We start from the raw sequence: 19,641 nt of genomic DNA on the forward strand, positions 1-19,641 counted from the left end.
TGTAGATAATGCCCTCGTTTTCAGAACCAGTACACAAGTGAACATGGCCTGGATACCAGGTAAAATGCCAAACCAGGTTTCCAGTATGTGCTCAAAAAAAGAATCAATGAGTATGCTGCCTAAACAGACCCTTGGAGGGCACCTGGGTGGCTCAGTTGGTTAAGTGACTGCCTTCGGCTCAGGTCATGATTCTGGAGTCCCAGGATCGAGTCCCACATCGGGCTCCCTGCTCAGCAGGGAGTCTGCTTCTCCCTCTGACCCTCTTCCCTCTCATGCTCTCTCTCTCTCATGCTCTCTCTCTCAAATAAATAAAATCTTTAAAAAAAAAAAAAAACGGACCCTTGGAGAGGCTTCAGAAGAAAGGGCACCCAATGCAACTGGAGTGAACTAGACTGCATTTCCACAATGGCATGGGTACGTGAAGAAGGCCCGGCCTGCGTCTCTGTCCTCCTTAGCTCTTTTGGTGATGGTTACACAGCCCCTTAGGATGCTCTCCTTTCCCTTCCAATGTCTTCTTTTCGGACTAGGCTGTGAGAGTGGGATCCTTCTTCCCCATGTGTGTCACATGTGGTCTTTGCGAAATGACCTTCACATTACCTTTCAAGACTGGACATCATGAAGGACACCTGTAACTCAGGCTGCGCCTCACCTGCCCACATGCCAGGAGAGCCTGCAGGCTTTTCAGAGCCGAGAGGCCACTGCTATGCATTTCAGCTTTTGCATAGCCATCATATCATGTGAGCACCTCCAGTACAGACACCAGAGCCCGCTCCTTACTCTCTCCTAGCTTCTGCATTGTGTATTACAGGGCTCTGGGTTGTAAAGGTCGACAAGAGGAGGGAGCCCAGCTATGAGGGCATTGGGAAAGAGTTTGCTGTGTGGAAAGGGGCTCATCTGTGTAAACTTTGGTGAAGTCCAGCCCACATCAAGAAGTCAAGGAAGTCTCCTGAGACCCTGGGAGTCAGGTGATATCCATCTTCATTATTTTAATCCACTGGCTCCAGGAGGCGCTAATCCATATAGACAGAGCATGGTAGGCAGATTAAGGGCCTCTCCAAAATGTCACACTTGAATCCCCAGAACCTGTGCAGATGTTCCTTTACTTAACAAAAATGTAAGTGTGGTTAAGGACTTCCTGCATTTGGTAAAACGTCCAAGATATGTTAAATAATAAGAATAATAGTAGGCATCTCTGTCTAAATGTTTATTTTAATGGAAGTGGTTTTAATATTTCACCATTGAGAACAATATTTGCTGTTAGGTTTTAGTAAAAAGTCTTCATTAAGTTTCAGCGGTTTTCCTCTTTTTCATTTTTACTTAGAATTTTTATTAGGGGGGTGCCAGGGTGGCTCAGTCCTTGGGCGTCTGCCTTTGGCTCAAGTTATGGTCCCAGGGTCCTGGGATCGAGCCCTGCATCGGGCTCCCTGCTCAGCGGGAAGCCTGCTTCTCCCTCTCCCACTCCCCCTGCTTGTGTTCCCTCTCTTGCCTTCTCTCTCTCTCTCTCTGTCAAATAAATAAAATACAATCTTTAAAAAAAGTTTTATAAAAAAAGAATTTTTATTAGGAATTGTATTAAATTATGCTGGCTCTAAATATTAAATATGGGAACTTTTCTTCTTTTCCCTATAGTTTTGACTAGATTAAATGGCATGGAAATTATCATTATTTAAGAATAAATAAAACTTGGGCGCCTAGGTGGCTCAGTCCATTAAGCATCTGACTTTGGCTCAGGTCATGATCTCAGGGTCCTGGGATAGTGCCCCAGAGCCCCATTTTGGGTTCTGTGCTCAGTGGGGAGTCTACTTCTTCTCCTTCTGCCCCTCCCCCAGCTCATTCTCTCTCTCTCTCTCTCTCTCTCTCTCTCTCTCTCTCTCTCTCTTTCAAATGAATTAAAAAAAAATAGATAAAACTCAGCTCTGGTGCCCTTTGAATGCAATCTTTTCCAAAAGTAGGTCTATAATCACCTTATTCTAGTTTTTTCTAAGGTAGGTTGAGCTATTCAGGCTTCTTTCTCTTGGGCCAGTTTTAGTCATTTACATTTTTCCTGAAGTGTATGCATTTCCTTTAAATTTTCAAGTTAGTTGATGAGAGTAATTTTAGGTTGCACCTTTTTATAATTCTTTAATTTTTTTCTTCTGTCATGTTTTCTTTCTCGGAACTAATCTTGTCTATTTTTGCTCTTTTTTCTCTTTCTTTGTGCTTATAAGAGGTTTACTTTATTAGCCCTTTTATTTTTTTATTTTTATTTTTTTAAAAGATTTTATTTATTTGACAGAGAGACATACGGCAAGAGAGGGAACACAAGCAGGGGGAATGGGAGAGGGAGAAGCAGGCTTCCCTCGGAGTAGGGAGCCCAATGCGGGGCTCGATCCCAGGACCCATGACCTGAGCTGAAGGCAGATGCTCACCCATCTTAGCCACCCAGGCATCCCCCTTATTAGCCCTTTTAAAGAACTTTTTAAAATTCATGCTTTTTAGTATTTTTGTTCTCCATTTCATTCATGTCAGATTTTGATATTTCCTGATTAATTTTGGTTTCTTGTTCTTTCTATAATTTATTGAAATAAATACTCCCTTTCTTTTTTTTGTTGTTTTAAAGATTTTTTAATTTTTTATTTGAGAGAGCGAGAGAGCATGAGAGGAGGGAGGGTCAGAGGGAGAAGCAAACTCCCAGCTGGGCTAGGGACCCCGATGGAATGTGGGACTTGGGACTCGATCCCGGGACTCCAGGATCATGACCTGAGCTGAAGGCAGTCGCTCAACCAACTGAGCCACCCAGGCGCCCCTCTTTTTTTTTTTTTTCAAAGCTTGCTATCTTTATAGCATTTTAGGGATACATGATACAGGGTAATTGAAAAGGTATCCAGTATTCACTCTTTTTCATTCAGTGTTTAAATTTTGAAAATACTATAATTTTGTTCTTTTTTGAAACTAGTTTTACTGTATTGTAATTTACATGCAATAAGTTTTATCAATTTTAAGTGTATAATCCTATGTTTTGACAAATGTATTCGATCACTATTGGATACCAGCATTATCGCTGCTTTCGGTTTATCTGTCTGGTATCCCTTTCCCACGACTTTATTTTGAGTCTTTCTTGATCACTTTGCTTTAAGTATATTTCTTCTAAGTAGTATTGACCAGAATTTGATTTCTAACAAAGTCTTAGAGTCTTTTAGTGGAAGAATTCAGTCCACTCATATTTACTGTACCAAGTGATACATTTAATTTATTTCCATCTTACTTGTTTTTAAATGTGTAAACAGTGTTGTGAACTCTTTTCTTTACCTTTGCTGGACTGAATGAATGGCTATTCATCCCATCTTCTCCTTGTTAATTTGGAGTTTGTCATTCTATTCACAGTTACCATCCCTTGCCCTGTTCTCTTAAATAGATGCACACTATTGTTCTAGTGTATGAAAACAGAACAACTATTTCCATCATACTCTACTTACCTTCCACTTTCTCTCCACCTCAATAAGACATGGTCTTTAGATTACTGGGCCTTTCCTTCCCCCTCAGATCCTAGAACACTTACCTTCTCCTTATCCCCACCACCTGATTCCAGAGTTTTTTGGAGATAATTCAGTCCTTATTAGAATTTCCCTTACGACGGGTTCCTTCTGTTTCAAGAGTATTTAGCATTTGTGTGACATGTTATACATATGTAGAAATATCGATATAAATATATAGGTCATGGTTCGCTGCACCCCACTGATCTCTCTCCTCCCTTCACCTTCCCCCATCTTGAAGTCTGTTCTGACCCATTTGTTATTTCATTAGAGCCTTTTCTGGAAAGTATTTCTCACGTGAGATACTGGACGATTCTTGTAAATCTTCAACTATCTTTCTTTCCCCTTTTGCTAGGTCCTGGTTGCAGGCCCACTCTTCCGTTACCTCACATTCAGTTTTGCTGTCTTTAACTTCCAGGGTGGCAAATAAGAACAAACTTTCTTTCTGCCTGGAAATGTGTGTGATATTGTTCTTATCCACAGAGTTCAGGAATTTTAACCTGTATAGGGGCTAAATCTTTCCTCAGCTCAGGGATATTCTGTGTATTATGTAATTATGATCCGTCCTCTCCTGTTCCTCTTCTCCCAGAACTCAGAATCTGCAGGCTAAATCCCCTGAGTCTGTTTCAATCTCCCATCTTTCACCACATAATTTGCATCTCCATATTTTTGTTACATGTTTTGAGATAGTTCATCTGTTTAATTTTCTGGACCTCTTTGAGAGTTTTAGCAGTAACCATCCTCTTCTTTATGTATGGAAATTTTTAGTTCTGATATCACGTTTTCTAGTTCAGGGAAATCTTTTGTGTTTGACCTTCACACCTATCTCCCCCAGGCTCTCATTCAGTCCAAGATTCACTTGTTTCCTCCGGCAGGTCTCTCTGCCCTCTGGTTTGTCTGCATTCTCCTGGCCTCAAAGGCTGAGAAATTCAATCCACCGGTTAGTTTCTAGAGAGCTGGAGAGACTCAGCAAAGCCATTGATTGTTCCTGGAAAGCCGGCTGTTTCTGGGACTTGCTGTCTTTCTGAAGGTCCTTTTTCTTGGCTCTGAGGTGTTCTCCAGAAACTTGTCTGCAGGAAATTCTCTCTGCCAGGAAGCAGAGCCCATTTAAAGCTCGTCCTCCATAGCTAGGAGTTGGCGGAGGGGTTGTGGAAGGGAGAGCTTCACCAGGGTTTTCATATACCCAGATTCCCCTTGCTCTAAGTATTCTAAATATTATTGACAGATACAGCAATAATCACCAGAATACTTAAACACAGAAGCCGTTAATAGCAGGTGCCCCTGGGAACTACAACTGGAAGTAGGAATGGGGTGGGGGAATGGCCTTTTACTTTTTTCCCCCCATTCTAGTATTTCTCAACCTCAGCACTTTTAGCTTTTGGGGACCGAAATTCTGCATGGTGAGTGGCTGACCTGTGCATTGTGACAGTCAGAAGCATCCCTGGCCTCTACCCCCTATAGATCAATAGCTCGGGGCACTCCCCAGCTGTGATGATCAAGCATGTCTCTGTACATTGCCCAATGTCTGGCAGAGAACCACTGGTGCCTACCTTACAGTTCTATTTAATTTTTTAAAAAGATTTTTATTTATTTATTTGACAGAGAGAGAGAGAGTTAACGAGCAGGAACACGAGCAGGGGGAGTGGCAGAGGGAGAAGCAGGCTTCCCGCTGAGCAGGGAGCCCGATGCGGGGCTCGATTCCAGGACCCTGGGATCAGGACCTGAGCCGAAGGCAGGCGCTTAACGACTGAGCCACCCAGGCGCCCCTCTATTTAATTTTTTTTTAACATGTGCTCACACTATTCCTAAAATTAAACATTGAACTGAGGTCATGATACAGAGGAGAAAATATCAAGCAGTTGAGCGGAAGCAGAAACCAGAAGTAGAAAATGTACAGTAAAGGATGAGGAAGCAAATTAGCAAAGTAGGAAAAAATTAGGAATAAATAAAAGAAGCAGAAACTCTGTCAGAGAGTTATGGGACAGGAGGAGCAGGAGTGGAAAGACCCGCGTACTCCTGTCACCAAGGTCCCCAGCGAGGCTGTGATTTGAGGTCCGAAATCCAGCAACAGTCTGCAGAAGCCCAGTCATAGCATAGCCACTGTTCTGTAATCCCCATTCCATTTGGCTTCCTCCCTGCCCCAAGTGTCCTAGCAATAAAACCCCCTTCACTTAAGCAAGGCAAAATGACTGTATTCCTTACAAACAAAGCCCCGGAGACTTGGTGCCCAGTGAAGAGACGGGCTCTCCACAGTTTGCTGCCAGTACTATATTCACTTCCTAGCATCATACTTGAAGAGAGACTCTGCTCAAGCAAAACAGTGGGAATGATGAGTAGGCTGCAAATAAGGTCTGTAAAAGGAACTCTAGAAAGCTTTTCCCGGGAAGGAGAAAAAAGAAAGACTTAGGCCATCCATCAGGGCTGTCATGTACAGGCGGGAGAAGGGTGATTTTATGACTGTAGCTCAGGAGGCCGAATTAACGACAAAAGTAACAGGGAGGCTGATTTTGGCTCCAAAAAAAAAAAAGTTCTCTCAAAAAGAAACATTGGAAACAAGCGCTTGGTGAGGTAGCAAGCTCCCTATTCCTGGAAATGTTTAACAAGAGGCTGGTAGGGTGGCTCCTGCAGTGGATATAAGTTTGGGCCAGATCTGCCTCCTCCCAGCTGTAGAATTCTAGATATTTAAAAGCCTGGCAAGAGGCACACACCAAGCAGAAATATTTTCGGGTCAAATGGCATTTAAGTATGTCAGAAGAGGGTGGCTGGTGGAGGAGTTGAGCAATAAGGGAAGATCTCAGAAGTTCAGCATCTTCTGCTGGCCCTGGTGTGCTGGTCTTTCCCCCACAGAATTAGTCAGAACTCGTGGTTGCAAGAGATAGAAAAGTCTAACTTAGAATGACTTAAGCAAAAAAGAGAATGCATTAGCTTACATAACCAAAAAGTTCGGGAGGCAGATAGAGCTCTGGGCATGTCTGGATCCAAGGTTTCAAATGAAGTCATTAAGACTTGGTCTCTCTCCATGTCCCAGCTCTGTTTCCCTCCTTATAGCCAAAACAAACTTGGAAGTTTAGACTCATCAGAGTACAGAGCAAGGCCAAAGATGGAGGGGTCTTGGCTGGATGGCTTCCTAGGCCCCTCCCCACCTACAAGTAATTCCTTAAGAACTTTCTATCATTGAACATTTGACCGTCCCAAGGACCCTTCCTCTTTGGGTCTTGGGCTTATCCCCAATCTTCCCATCTGAGACCTCAGGAAGAGGGGAAAAGCTGGAGCTCCAGAGGGCTCTCATGGCTTTCCCCAATGATCTGCGCCTGGGAATTTGCCAGGAACAGGGCACTCCTTATAGCAGGAATCTTACACCCGTCAGGGAAGGGAGGCCACTAAAGAAAGCACCCGTGGAGCAACAGAAGGGGAGACAACTGCAAGGTGTTTGGGAAACGAGTTGACAAGCTAGAGATGAGGCAAGGGGGTCCTCGAAGGTGTCTGAGGGGGATCTGGCTGCCCTAATTTATTTTTTTCCTAGACCCAGGGATCAACTAGGAAGTTGTCACAGCCCTGGCCTTCAGTCCTGAGGGCCTAGGCTAGGGCACGAGCCTCGGAGACAGACAAGTAAGACAGTGAGAAAAACTAAAAGGTTGTAGGGAAGAGAGAGGGTAAAGAATCCAGGCTTCAGGGACCAGAAGGAAAATAACGTTCAAATCGCACCCAGCTCCAGACCGAGTGAGTCGCTACGTTCGGCGAACCAGGAAGCGCTGTTCAGGGAACCGCAGGGTCCTGGCTCGGAGAAGTGTCGGGCTAAACTCGTGGGGCCGGGAAGATTGAGGGGGTAGTGGGTGGGGAACTGTCGCGACTACATTTCCCAGCATGCGGTGGACCGGGCAGCTTTACGCATGCGCAGAGGTCGTGGCAAGGCCGCGTCGCGCCAGGCGGGGGCGCCGCGGGCTTAGTCTTGAGCCGGCGGAGACCGGGAGAGCGGGTGTGAGGCGGGCTGTAAGGCCTGCGATGGTGGTGTTTGAGGCTGCAGTTTCCGTCTCGTCCCAGTGGGTTGGCGGGACCCCAAACCCCTTCTCTTACAGAGTCTGGGTCTCACGTCCCCCAGGCCGGGGACACATTGAGCGGTCTTCAGACTAGCAGTCCTCAGAAACCCACATCCCGCTGCCAGTGGTTCCCCGCATCCGGTGCCAGCCCCCAAAGCCACCTTCCCTCCCACACAGCCTCAGCTGCCTGTTCTTTACCGCGACCGGCGCCTCTGCTGGGGGAGGCCCAGGCTGAGGTCCACGGAGGCAGATCTAGCATTTGGGTTAATCTGTGTGTGGGCAGAGGGTCCGCTTTATTGGGACCACCAGGTAGGGCTCAGGAGCACGGCTCCCTACTGTGGTTTTCTCTGGGACTGTGAGTGGGAAGGAGAGATGTTTGGAAGTAGAAGCCTGGCTTCCACTATCTTCTGGCCCTGAAACCTCAGAAAGGTCTGTTAAGCCAGACTTGCCTCTACAGAAGCCGTAGGGGGAGGTGGCGTAGACTTGAGGCAGCACAGTCCTAGAGGCCATGGGGAGAGTAGGTCAGGGGCTGGTGAGCTTGCAGGCTCCAGGTGATGGGAGTGGGGTGGCTCTGAGTGCAAATTCTGACGATGTTCTAGCAGCAGCAAGTACAGCTTGAGCTCGGCTCCAGCCCCCACCCCTAGCACCCACCCTGGCAGTGTTGATGCCACAGACGCTCTTGGTCCATCTTCCTCTGCGAGACGCTCCCAGAAGTGCTCTGTGCAGGGAGCAAAGCTCACACTCCTACCATGTAGAGCCTATTGCAGGTCTGAAGCCCTCTAGATAAAAATCTAAACACTTTCTGAGAAGTTTTATTTGAAAACTTGGGGACATAACAGAGCAGGATGTAGACTGGTATTCTCCAGCCAGGGTTCTCAGATAAGAAGCCAGGCTTGGGTTCCTCAGGTCACTGGGTTCCAGGATCCCTCCAGACTGTGGGCTCCCAAGGCGTATACCCACCCTTCTCCTCTCAGGCTCTTACCCCCTCCACCACTGCCCACTTCCTGTATCTGAGGGGACACTGAAGGGGCAGACTTTAAGGGAGCTGGAGCAGAGAGGATCTGGTTAAAATCCACAAGGAGGAGGAAGTGAGAAACTGGGGAGCTTGGGGCCTTAGAGGAAAAGATAGGAAAGAGAGAGCGAGATGGAATGGGGGCCACTGCCTTTGTTTCCTCCATCCCCAAGAAACTGGGGACCTACTTGTTCCCCTGAGATGTCTCCCTCACGGCTTAGAGGGGAAGTTTGGGAAACATGACCTCCTGTGACTGGACCTTGGCTACCTGTCTTTGGGGGGTGGTTGGGAAACAGTCATGCCAGGGCAGGGTAGCAGTAACCCCTGCAGCAGAGGAGGCTGGGGGCGATGCTTGTCCCACTCTGCCAGCCCTTCCATCTCAGCTGGGTGCAGGCTGGCTGTTGGCGTAGGCCTGGTCTGGGAAGGAAGCCCGCGTCCTCCGGGTCTGGGCACACACTGAGGCGTACAGCTCCGGCTCAGGGCCCGAGGCCTGGGGTTTTGGCTCAGAATCCAGCACCACCTCTGAGTACTTGATGGGGGTTCCGGGGCTGGGGATATGGCCCTGAGAAGGCCGCAACTGCAGGCTGGTATAGCACATCACTTTCTCTGCAGCCTGGAGATTCAAGGCTGTTAGAAGTTCACTGGACCCTTGGAAAAGCCCCCACTTCCTTCCCTCCCCTCTTAGCCCCAACTGACTCACCGAGACGGGGCGTCTAGGAGTCGGATCTTGCTGGTCTGGCCCTGGTTCTTGAACCAGCCGACCTGGGAGAGGGAACAGTAGTAATCTGGTCACTTCTTGTTCCTCCTGCAATCCCTCATCCCACCCCCACCCACCAGGGACGTGCGTGGCCTCGGTGCCCCTCCCCTCTGCCAGCCGCCTACCAGTCTGAAGATAAGGCAGGTTCCCATATAGGGGGACCTCTTCCACAGATTCTCCAGAGCTGCAAGACAGAGATGAGGGGATGAGGGGACTTCTTGGTAACGGGGAGCTCTTGATCACCTACCTCTGCTGTCCCCCACTCACCGTCCCTGTCCCGGACGGCTCCTGCTCTGGCTGCTAGCCCATCGGAACAAGTGCGCAGCCACTGAGATGAGAAGCAGCAGCATTACAGCCCCTAGGAGGGCCCACAGTCCCCAGGCCTGGGTCACGGTGGGGATTCCTGTGGATGCCAACGGACGGAGGGTGTTACTGCCCAGCCCAACCCTCCAGGTCCTAGCAGGTGGGACATGGGGCCATGTGACCCCTCCCCCTGCCCCTGCCCCGCCCAGCTCACCAGGCACTAGCAGTTCTGTGCTGTTGTCACCTCTGCTCATGACTGCTGACCTGGGAGCTGAGTCTGCAAGCCTTGCGCTGAGGGGTCAGCCTGGTTTATGGCCTGATAGCTGCTGCAGGCCCCTTTACTCTCACCCCTCCCTGGGCCTGGCCCCCACAGCTCAGCATCCCCAATACTGCTGGTGGCAGAGTCACTGGTTTCCGGGGAGGAAGGGGGAGGGGAGGGATGAGTGAAAGAACAAAGACACCGCCCTGTGCCTGCACCTGCGCCACCCAGCATCTCCCAAGCTTCCGCCCCCCCCCCCCCCCATGGCCCTATACCTTCTTTGGCCAGAGAAGAGAGAAGCAGGCCTGAGATTACTGTGCCAGTGTGCAGGTGAGCCCATGAAGACAGGAGACAAGTAGCATGAGGCAGGACCAACAAGACAAGGAAGCTAGGCCTCAGGACAGATTCCCTTCTGCCACAGGGTGTCTGCCTTTTCTCTCCAACTCTGAGACCCGTGAGAGAGAATGCATTCCTCACTGAGCATGCTAAAAAGAGGAATGAGAAGGGGAGGCCTCCAGGTACCTACAATCCCACCATACTCTAAGACTGACTGTAGGGGATAAGATGACCATTGTCATTCTTATTATTACTGATAATAGTTTAGGGGCTAGTGGAAACTTAGAGTCCTCCCTCCCGACCCACTTCATCGAAACTGTCCCTAAGAACTGTCAATCTCAAAAGTTAGTTGAATTAAAGAAACTTCTACCCCAGTATATCCTCGGAAGCTGAGCCGTGTCTTCGCCCTTGTTCACTTCAGGGAGTGGGGTACCTGTCCTGCCCAGATACAGCCCAACCACATGGACTGCTTTTGATGTGGAAGAAGGATTTCAAGTTCCTTAGACCAGAGGTCAGTGATATGTCTGGCAATAGTGGGCCCAAATTCCCTAAAGGCTACAATGAGTTGAGGGCCATTTATCATATTATACCTGGCCTGAACCACTTGTTTACGTTGACTGTGCCAACTGGCTTAGGGTCAAGGTTTGGACTACACTGCTCTGTAACCAGGCTGTCTCTAGATAGTTAGACTACAGTAACTCCCTTGAGTGTGGGTCTCTCCTCCCTGCCCTGCCCCCTCCATTTCTGGAAGAACAGAAGATACACTCCTAGTTCATTCATTTATTTAGCACGCATATACCTCATTCATTTGTCACCTGTGCTGATCGCTTGGTTATGTGCCAAGCTTTGGAGATAAAGATGTGAATGGGAAATGGTTTCTTTCCTCAAAGGGCTCTTGATCTAATTAGGAAGACGACCCAATGTATCCCAGACAATTAAAAGGCAGCATGAAACACAAGGAAACTCTGCAGGTCTGCCTGAGGTCTTGGCAGTGAAAGGAAGGGCTGGGGGTTGGGGTGGGGGGGTGATATGTGGTAACTGATAGGGAGACAGACAGAAAAGCTTTGCAATCCCTGACTTGCCTTTTACTTGATGAACTTACTTAACCGTCCTGAACCTTTGTTTCCTCATTATTTTTTTATTTTTTATTTTTTTAAATATTTATTTGAGAGAGAGAGAGAGAGTACAAGCAAGGGGAGGGGCAGAGGGAGAGGGAGAAGCAGACTCCCCGCTGAGCATGGAACCCAACGGAGACTCATTCTTTAAAAGAGCTTAATTAGGGGTGCCTGGGTGGCTCAGTCAGTAAAATGTCTGCCTTCAGCTCAACTCATGATCATGGTCCTGGGATCCAGCCCCCCCCCCGCACCCCCCCCCGGCTTGCTGAACATGGGAGTCAGCTTCTCACTGCCCTCCCCACTGCTTGTGCTCTGTCTCCAACAAATAAAATCTTTAAAAAAAAGAGCTTAATTATATTTACCTGTTGGGTTGTATTTCATTCAACAAGGATTCGTTGAGTGCCTGCTAGAGCCAGATGCTGTGCTAAGCTGTAGGAATAAAATGATAAAGAAATATGGCCCCTGCTCTCCTGCAATTTACAGTCTAGCGGTATTTTCTTTTTATAATTAATTTTAATGGATTGACTGATTTTTAATTAACTGATTTTAAAGAACCAAAATGGATTTTTTCCAGTTTTATTGAAGATACAACTAACACACGATGGTGATTTAAATAAAGAAAGTACAATAGCTGCACTAATGAATAAATTCGAAGTTAAGGGTTCTGAATGAAGGAAATACACCTGAGATCTGAAGGGTGTGTAGACATTAACTGTACAGAAAGGAAATAGCAGTGGAAGGTTTCGAAGAGAGTTATAATTTCAAGTGCCTGGCTCGGAGCACCTGATCAAGTTAAAATCACTAGGAGGTAGGCATGGTTCTAAGCACTTTACTTGGATTATCCCACTTAATCATCATAACAACTCTGTGAGGCACATATATGTATTATCATTATCTCCATTCCTCAGAGTGGAAACTGAGGCACAGAGAGAAATTAAGAACTTGCCCGAAGTCATTTAGCTTTCAAGTAGTGGAGGCAGGATTCTAGGCCGGGCAATCAGTCCATAGTCTACTGTGTGCCATGCTACACAATGAATGGTGATATTAGAAGCATTTGCCAATTGGAGAGGGTGGGGAAGAGGAGGCCCTTGTAGGAAGAGGGAACTGCAAAAAAAAAAAAAAAAAAAAAGACATAAAGTGTGTTAAGTCATAAGAGGGAATAGTTCAGGGGTGAATTATCCCACTTACGGACGTGGAAGCACATGGCCCAACAGGCACCAGGCACAATAGTCACATGTGTAAAAGTCTGCCGCGCTGAGAATAAGCCCCGTGTGGTTGATGCGCTCAGGCGCACTGCCTGTGTAACTAGAAATACTGACGGATTGACGCCCCAGCCAACACGCCGCTCAGCTTCACCCGCCACAGGTGGGGTCGCTTCTTGGCGGACATTCTTGTGTGAAGCAGGGAAAGTCAACGTGCACGCGCACGCGGCACTCTCTGCCCATGGTCCGGGGACTTTCCCCTAGGCACGAATAAGGAACCAGTCCCTCGTTTGTAGCCTAGGAAACAGGCCTTCAGCACGAACTACGTTTAGGCCTTCCCCCCTCCAGTCTTTTAACGTTGGCCAAAGTACTCATTTTTTGATTAGGGTGAATAGGTTGCTAAGCATAAGAAATAAAATCCATTTTCCAGCATAATCTTAAAAGATTGTTGACTTCTAGAAACTTCTGGCTAATAGAATTCTAAATAGATGAGAAATTAATTCATTTAGCAAAGTTGGGCCAAAGTCCTATGCTAATAAGCCTGCCCCGCCCACACACTAAAAATGGGCGTGACCTCTCCGCGCGACCCGGAGCGGGACCCACGCGCCGCCCCGCTTGCGCATGCGCACTGGGGCTCCCTGCTAACCCTGGTGTCGCCGGGGCCTTCATTCTGTGGTCGGCGATGGCGGGCTCGGTCTTGCTTGCGGGTTTGCTGGGGTTGCTACTTGTGTCTGCACTGCCCGGGGTCCTCGGAGACCGCCCCAGCCCCGACCTCCGGGCACACCCAGGTATCAGCGAGGGCTGCTGGAGGGAGGCTAGGACTGCCCACGGGTCTCAGGCCCCAGTTCTACTGACCCACCTCTGCCGTCTTTCGCAGGGGACCCCACCCAGATCGGCCCTGAGGCCACCGAACCCCGGCGTCGGCCGCCGCCCAAGGACCAGCGCGAGCGGGCCCGGGCGGGAGCTCTGCCTTTGGGGGCGCTGTACACTGCAGCTGTCGTGGCTTTTGTGCTGTACAAGTGTTTGCAGGTGCGGGGCGACCAGGGGTGGGGATGCTCCGGGCCTGAATCTCCCATGGGGGCGCTGTGGTACCATGAAAAGACACTTCTTTCCGTCAGTCTGTAAAACGAAAACTGTAGTTCCTTAGCTTTCCAACACTAGGGGGGTTATTTTGAGCATCCAGCGAGGTAGCAGATGTAAAGGGCGCTTGGTAAATTGTAAATAAATAATGACCACCACATTTAATTCTCCCAACAGTCCAATGAAGAGATTAAGTCATTTGCTCAAAGTCACGCAGAGCTAGTTGAAACTGGTATGGCTGGGATTTGAACCCAGCAAGTAAGTGTCCATACTATAAAAGTGTGGCTCCTGGTAAAATTCCAATCTTGGCACAAAGCGTTGACTGCCGTAGCCACAATATCCAAGGCACCTGTCTCATGTTCTTAGAGAGGAGGCCCTGAAATGTAAACTGACAGTACATTTTAGTGTATGGAAATGGTTGAGATGGAAAGTAATACTTCCCACGGCTCTATCTTCAAACCTGGCCCGATTACTTATTTGCATTGGGAAGCAGAGAGCTGAACAAGTTTGGAGATGGTATGAAATTAAAAGGAATAGCTAATCATAATTCCAAATAGGTTAGGATGAGGGACTGAATTTAATGATGAAATTTAAAGAGAATCGATAATAAATTCTATTTGTGGACCCAAGTACTATCTGGAAGAAACAGAACTTAGCAGCAGTTTATTAGTTGAATAATAAAGTTCAGTCGTGTGATGTGACAACCCATTTCCCCAATCAATGCTAGGAACAAGGTATTGCACCTCATCTTCTGATCAGAACACCCCTGGAGAATTTTATTCTCTTCAGGGCACTGCTTTTAAGAACACTACATGCCCAGTAGAGCAACCAGGGAAAACCATGTCAGATGAGCACTGACTGAACAAAATTGGGGATATTAAACCAGATAAGACATGGGGAAGGGGAGGTGGGCAAGGACCATTGTCTTCAAATTCCTGAGCAGCTATCGTGTTGAAAAGACATGATTTTGGAAGGCAACATGGAAAGAAGATACATGAAGGAAAAATTTTGGTTTGGTATATGAACTAACAACCAGAGCGTTCTCAAACTGGAGAGAGCTGCTCATTCCTGGGAGTTTTATTAGACTGAATGACCACGTGTGGGGGCATACTGACAGGTTGCTTCAGGTCCTGGGTAGGGAGCTAGGCTAGATGTGATTCTCTGAAGTGAAAACTCCATAGCTTTCTCGACTTCAAATTATCCTTCTCTCACTGGCTTTGGAGACACAGGTGATGGAGAAGCTTGTTGCTGCAGGCTAGCCCTCTTTTTCTTCTGTAGCAGGGGAAAGATGAGGCTGCAGTTCTCCAAGAAGAGGCAGGCAAGAAGGAATCACTGCAGTCAGGTGGGTTTTGCACAAGTCTGTGTTTGGTAGGGGATTAGGGAACAGTAGAAGGTATGAATAACCATTGCTCTCCTTTTCTCCCTTACTCCCAGAGCAACAGCTGGCCCAGTTGGCACAACAGCTGGCCCAGACAGAGCAACACCTGAACAATCTGATGGCCCAACTGGACCCCCTTTTTGAGCGGTAAGAAGAGCAATGGCCCTGTGGCCAGGGGAGCTCTGTGATAGGTGGAAGAGGTGGGGACAGAGATCAGCTAGCCTCTGAGTGGGTATTTCTACAGTGTGACTACCCTAGCTGGAGCCCAGCAAGAGCTTCTGAATATGAAGCTTCAGACCATCCACCAGCTGTTACAAGACAGCAAGCCAAACAGGGATGTGGACATTCCAGAGCCAGGTAAAGGGTTGGGCGGTGAGAGTCTGGTGGAGGTAGAGACAGTCTCTGAGGTAGGAATATGCCTGATCTTTCCCCTCACAGAGGCCAGCATACCCTTTCCTGAGGACTTATGTATAGAGGAGGAGGAGGAGGAGGCTGGTGACAGTCAGGCCTGGGAGGAGCCCTTAAGCTGGAGCACAGAGACAAGAACCCTAGCTACTCCCTGGGAAGTGGAGCAGGGGCTAAGGAGAAGATGCAGCAAGGCTGTGGGAAGGGCCACAGTCACAGCCCCCGCCGGCAAGGAGAAATGACAGCTGAAGGTTTACTAAAACAAAGTCTGTTCTTGTGACTGGATACTCCTGTGTGCTTTTTCCATTCCAGCTGGTCCTACACACACCCATACTAGGTGCCCAAGAGCAACTAAGCCTTCTTGAAAAGGTTCCCTTATTAGGATAAAAAGAGGCCAACTTCCAGTGTGAGAAATAGAGGGAGCTCCAGCTCTTTTCCTTGTATTCCTGAGGCCACCATCATGCCAGCCTCCAGGGCACAAAAACCTTTCTTTCTCATATTGCAGAGCTGAGACAGGAAGGCCTTTCCAAAAAGGTTAAGAAAAAAAAAACTTTACTGAAATCCAGTGGGAAAATAAATTATAGAAACTGCATACAACATAAAAACATCCACATTTACAAAGCTGCAGTCTTGATAACCAAGCAGCCAGAGACCCAGCACTGAGCTTATCAGTCCTGAATCCCCTCATCTACGTTGGAGGGGCTGGTTCAGCAGAGCTTCAGCTGGGTTGGACTTGGTTTCCTGATTCTTAAGGGCTGGCACGGCTTGGTCCCAAGCAAACCTGAAACGACCCTTCTCAAACCATGAAGCGTTCTGTGTTTTGTTTAGTTAGTACTGAAGATTTCTCTATACTGCTGACTTTGACCTATCCCTCAAGTATCCTGGGTTCTGGAATTTTAAGATTCTTCTAGTTCTTCTGGCTGCTGTGGAGAGAAGACGGTTCAGGCACTGGCCTGAGCACTCTATTCAGACAAAATCACCCAAGGCGTTGGGGGTGGGATGGCCCAGCAGGTGTAAGACGTGAGATAGGATTAGAATTGCTCATTCCTAGCCCACGGGCCTCATCACAGCAGTCTTCTGAGCGAAGGCACATCTTACCTGATGGCCAGAGTCAAACTGTGGTGCCAGCGCAACAGCTCCTCCTGGTCTGTGCACATAAGCAGTAGCTTCTCATGGGGAAAGGACAGCTAGGGAGAAATCACCTCTTAGCGCATGGCTCAGAAAGGCCCAGGCTAAAGCTGAAGGCCTTGCTATTTCCATGGAGGTAATTCAGGGCTGAGGTGAAAACTAGGGATGAACCCCAAGCCCCCACTATCTCAATGCAGGTGGCTTAGTTCCTCAGAAGGGGGCCCAGGCCAAGGAGATAAATAGTACATAGGCATTTGAAGTCTGTTTTGAGCCTCTCCTACCTAACTAGGGCTCCCGCCCATAACTTACACTGAGCAGTCCACCACAAGGGCCTCCTGAGTGGCCAAAGACCCTGTGGAGTTGACACTGGGCCATGGGGTAGAGGGCACGGCAGGCAAAGGTGCCACTCTGCAGCAGGTGCAGTGGGGGTCGAGGTTTGGCCATGAGGAGTACATCGGAGAAGAGGAAGAACATTCGGGGCCGAGGCTTCCCATGGGGAGGCACTACCAATAACCAGCCCTGGCGTAGGAACCAGCGACCTGGGGGGTGGGAGAGCTGTTATTCTGGTGCAGCTCCATGACCATGATCCATGGGAGCAGAAGGAAGGGGAGGCTAAGGAAATAGGGCATATGTGCTGGCAATACAGAAAAAGGAGGGTCAGAAAAGGGTAGTTTGAGGATTGGGGGGCGGGGGGGAGAAGGGGAGTGTTCAGACTACCTGAGGTAAGCCCCTTTGCCTGGCGGCCACTGAGCAAACCCTGCACACGCCGGAGGTGCTGGTCATTCTTCTGTTTCTGACCAATGCTGTGGACTCTCTGGGCAGTCTCACTTATCAGCCGGGCAGCCCCTGGAAAACATCCCCCACCCTACTCCCAGTAGAGCTTTGACTTTGGGTGACTGACGGTGGGGAAAGGCTATTCTGGAGGGGACTGGGGTGAGGGTCTAACCTCTTGGAGAGTAGGCAGGGCAACAGGCACATTGTGTACATGTCAATGGAAGACAGGGACATACCAGACATTGTTGGTCAGAACCAGAAAGGGATACAGGAGAGGCAGCCTCTTGCCTGTGTTTCAGAGGAGCAAGAACATACGTGTGAGCTGTTGGTGGTCAGAGCTGTTGGGACCTGTGTTTTCAGCCAAAGCCATGACAAGATTCTCATACCTGGAATTAAGACAGCTGGGAGTCCATGAGGGGAAGTAGAGCTGGGCAGAATTCCTTCTGCCTGACATACAGATCGCTCCCGACAGACACTTCGGTTGCAAGGCCAGGAAAGATCTGCTTCTGATGATTGCATCCCCCTCTTTCATCTGGGACTCAGAACCTGGGCTCTTACCACATGGCCCTCTTCCATCCCACACTGAGGAGTCAGGAGCAGACTGACCATAATTTGGGAGTCTAGATCCCAAAATGAAAATTAATCCACCCAAGGAGGATGTTAGAGATAACCTGACTGTCTCCTCTTAACAGCCCCAGGAACAGAAGTCTAAGGTAGGCAAACCTCTCATCTCAACAAACTTCCAGATACCTTGCTTGTCACTAGCTCTATTACAGGCCCCCTCACTTCAATGCAGAGTTCCACATTCCTAGCTAAGGGGCTGAGGCTGCAGACTCCAGCTACTCCAGTGGGTTCACACTCTTGCAAGAGGTTTTTAGGAGCAGTTTGTCCCAGGAGAGGCAATGGGAAAGAAGCCATAAACCCCACAGAGCTGACAGCAGCAATCATACAGACTCAGAAAAGAGAAGTTGGCTGAGTCCAGGTGAGTTTACTCACTGCTGGAGCCTCTGCAGAGGCAGAGGGAGCAGATCCTGAAGATGAAGGCTTCCAAACTCAGGGCGGCCTTCCTGAAGTCGCACAAACCTCCGGAAACGTTTGTTTTTCTTTAGTTGCTCCTGGAGGGATGAGGAAAGGGTTGGCAGCAGGGAGAGAAGCCACTCCTTAAGATTGTATTCATCTGTGTACACACCCCCAGCCCTCTATAAGCCGTGTGCTACTGAGAGAAGCCCTACAGTGAACCTAGGACAGATGGGGACACCCATGGGGCTCTATAAATGTAGGAACAGTATGAATGAAGTTTGGAGCTCCAGAGGAAGAGGCAGTGTATGGGGCAAGAGGGGAAGGACTTGAGATTATCTTCGGGTTACCTGCAGGGTGGTCCGGGACCTCTCTGCGTTGGCAGCAAATTGAGTGTAGAGCTCCAGGTGGGGGCAGAAGCTTTCCAGCCCCTGCCCCCAGTGCCCTCCTTCGAGGTAGGGAAGCAGCTCTCTGCGTGGGTGAGGACAGTAAAAGAGCAGTCCAACAACTACCAAGCACCACCTCATTGAATTCTCATAACCTTGCCCTGGAGGTAGAGGTATTACCCCATTTTACAGATGGAAGGTGGGGCACGGCAAGGCACTGGGCCAAGAGCACAGGTGAGGTAATTGGCAGACTCCGTATATGAACCTGGGTCTCCCCCCACTCCAAGCTTCGTGCACTGCCAGAGGCCAGGGCCTTCCCTCTTCTCTTTCCCCACGCCCCTTCTACTCACTGGCTGGCGCCGTATATGAGTTCCCAGGGCCCAAAGAGGGCCTGGCGCTCTGCTGGTCGCAGGGTGCCCGTGGCTCTCAGAATCCCCACGAAATACTGCGGAAGAATACCGGTATATAGTCTGCAGGAAGAGGAGGCTAATGCCAAGCCGCCGCTAGAAACCGTAGAATTCCTGAGCTCCCTACATGCAGAAGGACAGCCCAAGACCCAACACACTCGGGGTCACCGACCTCGCTGAGACCCTCCCATACCCTGGGCTCCCCGCCCCATACGGGAGGGCGCGCGCGGCCGCACCGTGGCCACCAGCCCCAGCTGTTCCTGGTAGCGCCGCTCGGTCTCCAGCAGCTCCCGGGCAGTGCAGGCGCGTTTCCGCTCCCAACGGGCACGCTGCTCTTGCACTGGGCACCGTCCGCTGGCGCCCGACCTCTCCATGCCGGGCTGAGGGGTCGGTCCTTCCGGCCGCAGCCCGCCGGAGATTCAAATCCCAACCGCTCCGGGGGCGGGGCCGGGGAGAGGAGCGCGCCCCCTGGCGCCGGGAGGCTGCACGCGGGACGGAGCATGCGCGGCGGCCTGCCGACCCGCTTCGAGTCT

The 19,641-nt window shown here is 49.3% G+C and overlaps 3 protein-coding genes and 1 non-coding gene across 5 annotated transcripts; 1 reads left to right on the plus strand and 3 right to left on the minus strand.

The window, feature by feature from the left end:
- Window positions 1–8,345: 8,345 nt before the first annotated feature.
- Window positions 8,346–9,822, minus strand: SIT1 (signaling threshold regulating transmembrane adaptor 1). Its single transcript, XM_028115227.2, is given in 5 exon segments — window positions 8,346–9,174; window positions 9,262–9,323; window positions 9,444–9,502; window positions 9,586–9,746; window positions 9,749–9,822. Coding segments are annotated over 5 exon segments (558 nt in total). The 5' UTR covers window positions 9,791–9,822; the 3' UTR covers window positions 8,346–8,940.
- A 2,757-nt stretch (window positions 9,823–12,579) lies between these two features.
- LOC148162429 (RNase MRP) lies at window positions 12,580–12,856 on the minus strand. The gene has a single exon (XR_015766916.1).
- Window positions 12,857–13,171: 315 nt separating this feature from the next.
- CCDC107 (coiled-coil domain containing 107) lies at window positions 13,172–15,681 on the plus strand. Its single transcript, XM_088018788.1, has 6 exons — window positions 13,172–13,321; window positions 13,411–13,562; window positions 14,892–14,955; window positions 15,048–15,138; window positions 15,236–15,348; window positions 15,430–15,681. The coding sequence occupies exons 1-6, from the start codon at window positions 13,216–13,218 to the stop codon at window positions 15,636–15,638; spliced, it is 735 nt and encodes a 244-aa protein (XP_087874914.1). The 5' UTR covers window positions 13,172–13,215; the 3' UTR covers window positions 15,639–15,681.
- Window positions 15,682–15,931: 250 nt separating this feature from the next.
- On the minus strand, window positions 15,932–19,546 carry ARHGEF39 (Rho guanine nucleotide exchange factor 39). Of its 2 annotated transcripts, none has more exons than XM_088018787.1 (9): window positions 19,345–19,546; window positions 19,052–19,146; window positions 18,666–18,786; window positions 18,295–18,413; window positions 17,614–17,684; window positions 17,242–17,370; window positions 16,834–17,063; window positions 16,495–16,583; window positions 15,932–16,316 (listed from the first exon to the last, which is right to left on the minus strand). In XM_088018787.1, the coding sequence occupies exons 1-9, from the start codon at window positions 19,480–19,482 to the stop codon at window positions 16,304–16,306; spliced, it is 1,005 nt and encodes a 334-aa protein (XP_087874913.1). In that variant the 5' UTR covers window positions 19,483–19,546; the 3' UTR covers window positions 15,932–16,303. The 2 variants fall into 2 exon arrangements, with proteins under 2 accessions (XP_087874913.1, XP_027971022.1); XM_028115221.2 differs by having other exon boundaries at window positions 15,932–16,319.
- Between the last annotated feature and the right edge of the window lie 95 nt (window positions 19,547–19,641).

Source organism: Eumetopias jubatus, unplaced genomic scaffold (genome assembly GCF_037043125.1).
Source record: "Eumetopias jubatus isolate StellerSeaLion01/CBP00866 unplaced genomic scaffold, mEumJub1_p1.0 scaffold_15, whole genome shotgun sequence".
Lineage (NCBI taxonomy): Eukaryota > Metazoa > Chordata > Mammalia > Carnivora > Otariidae > Eumetopias > Eumetopias jubatus.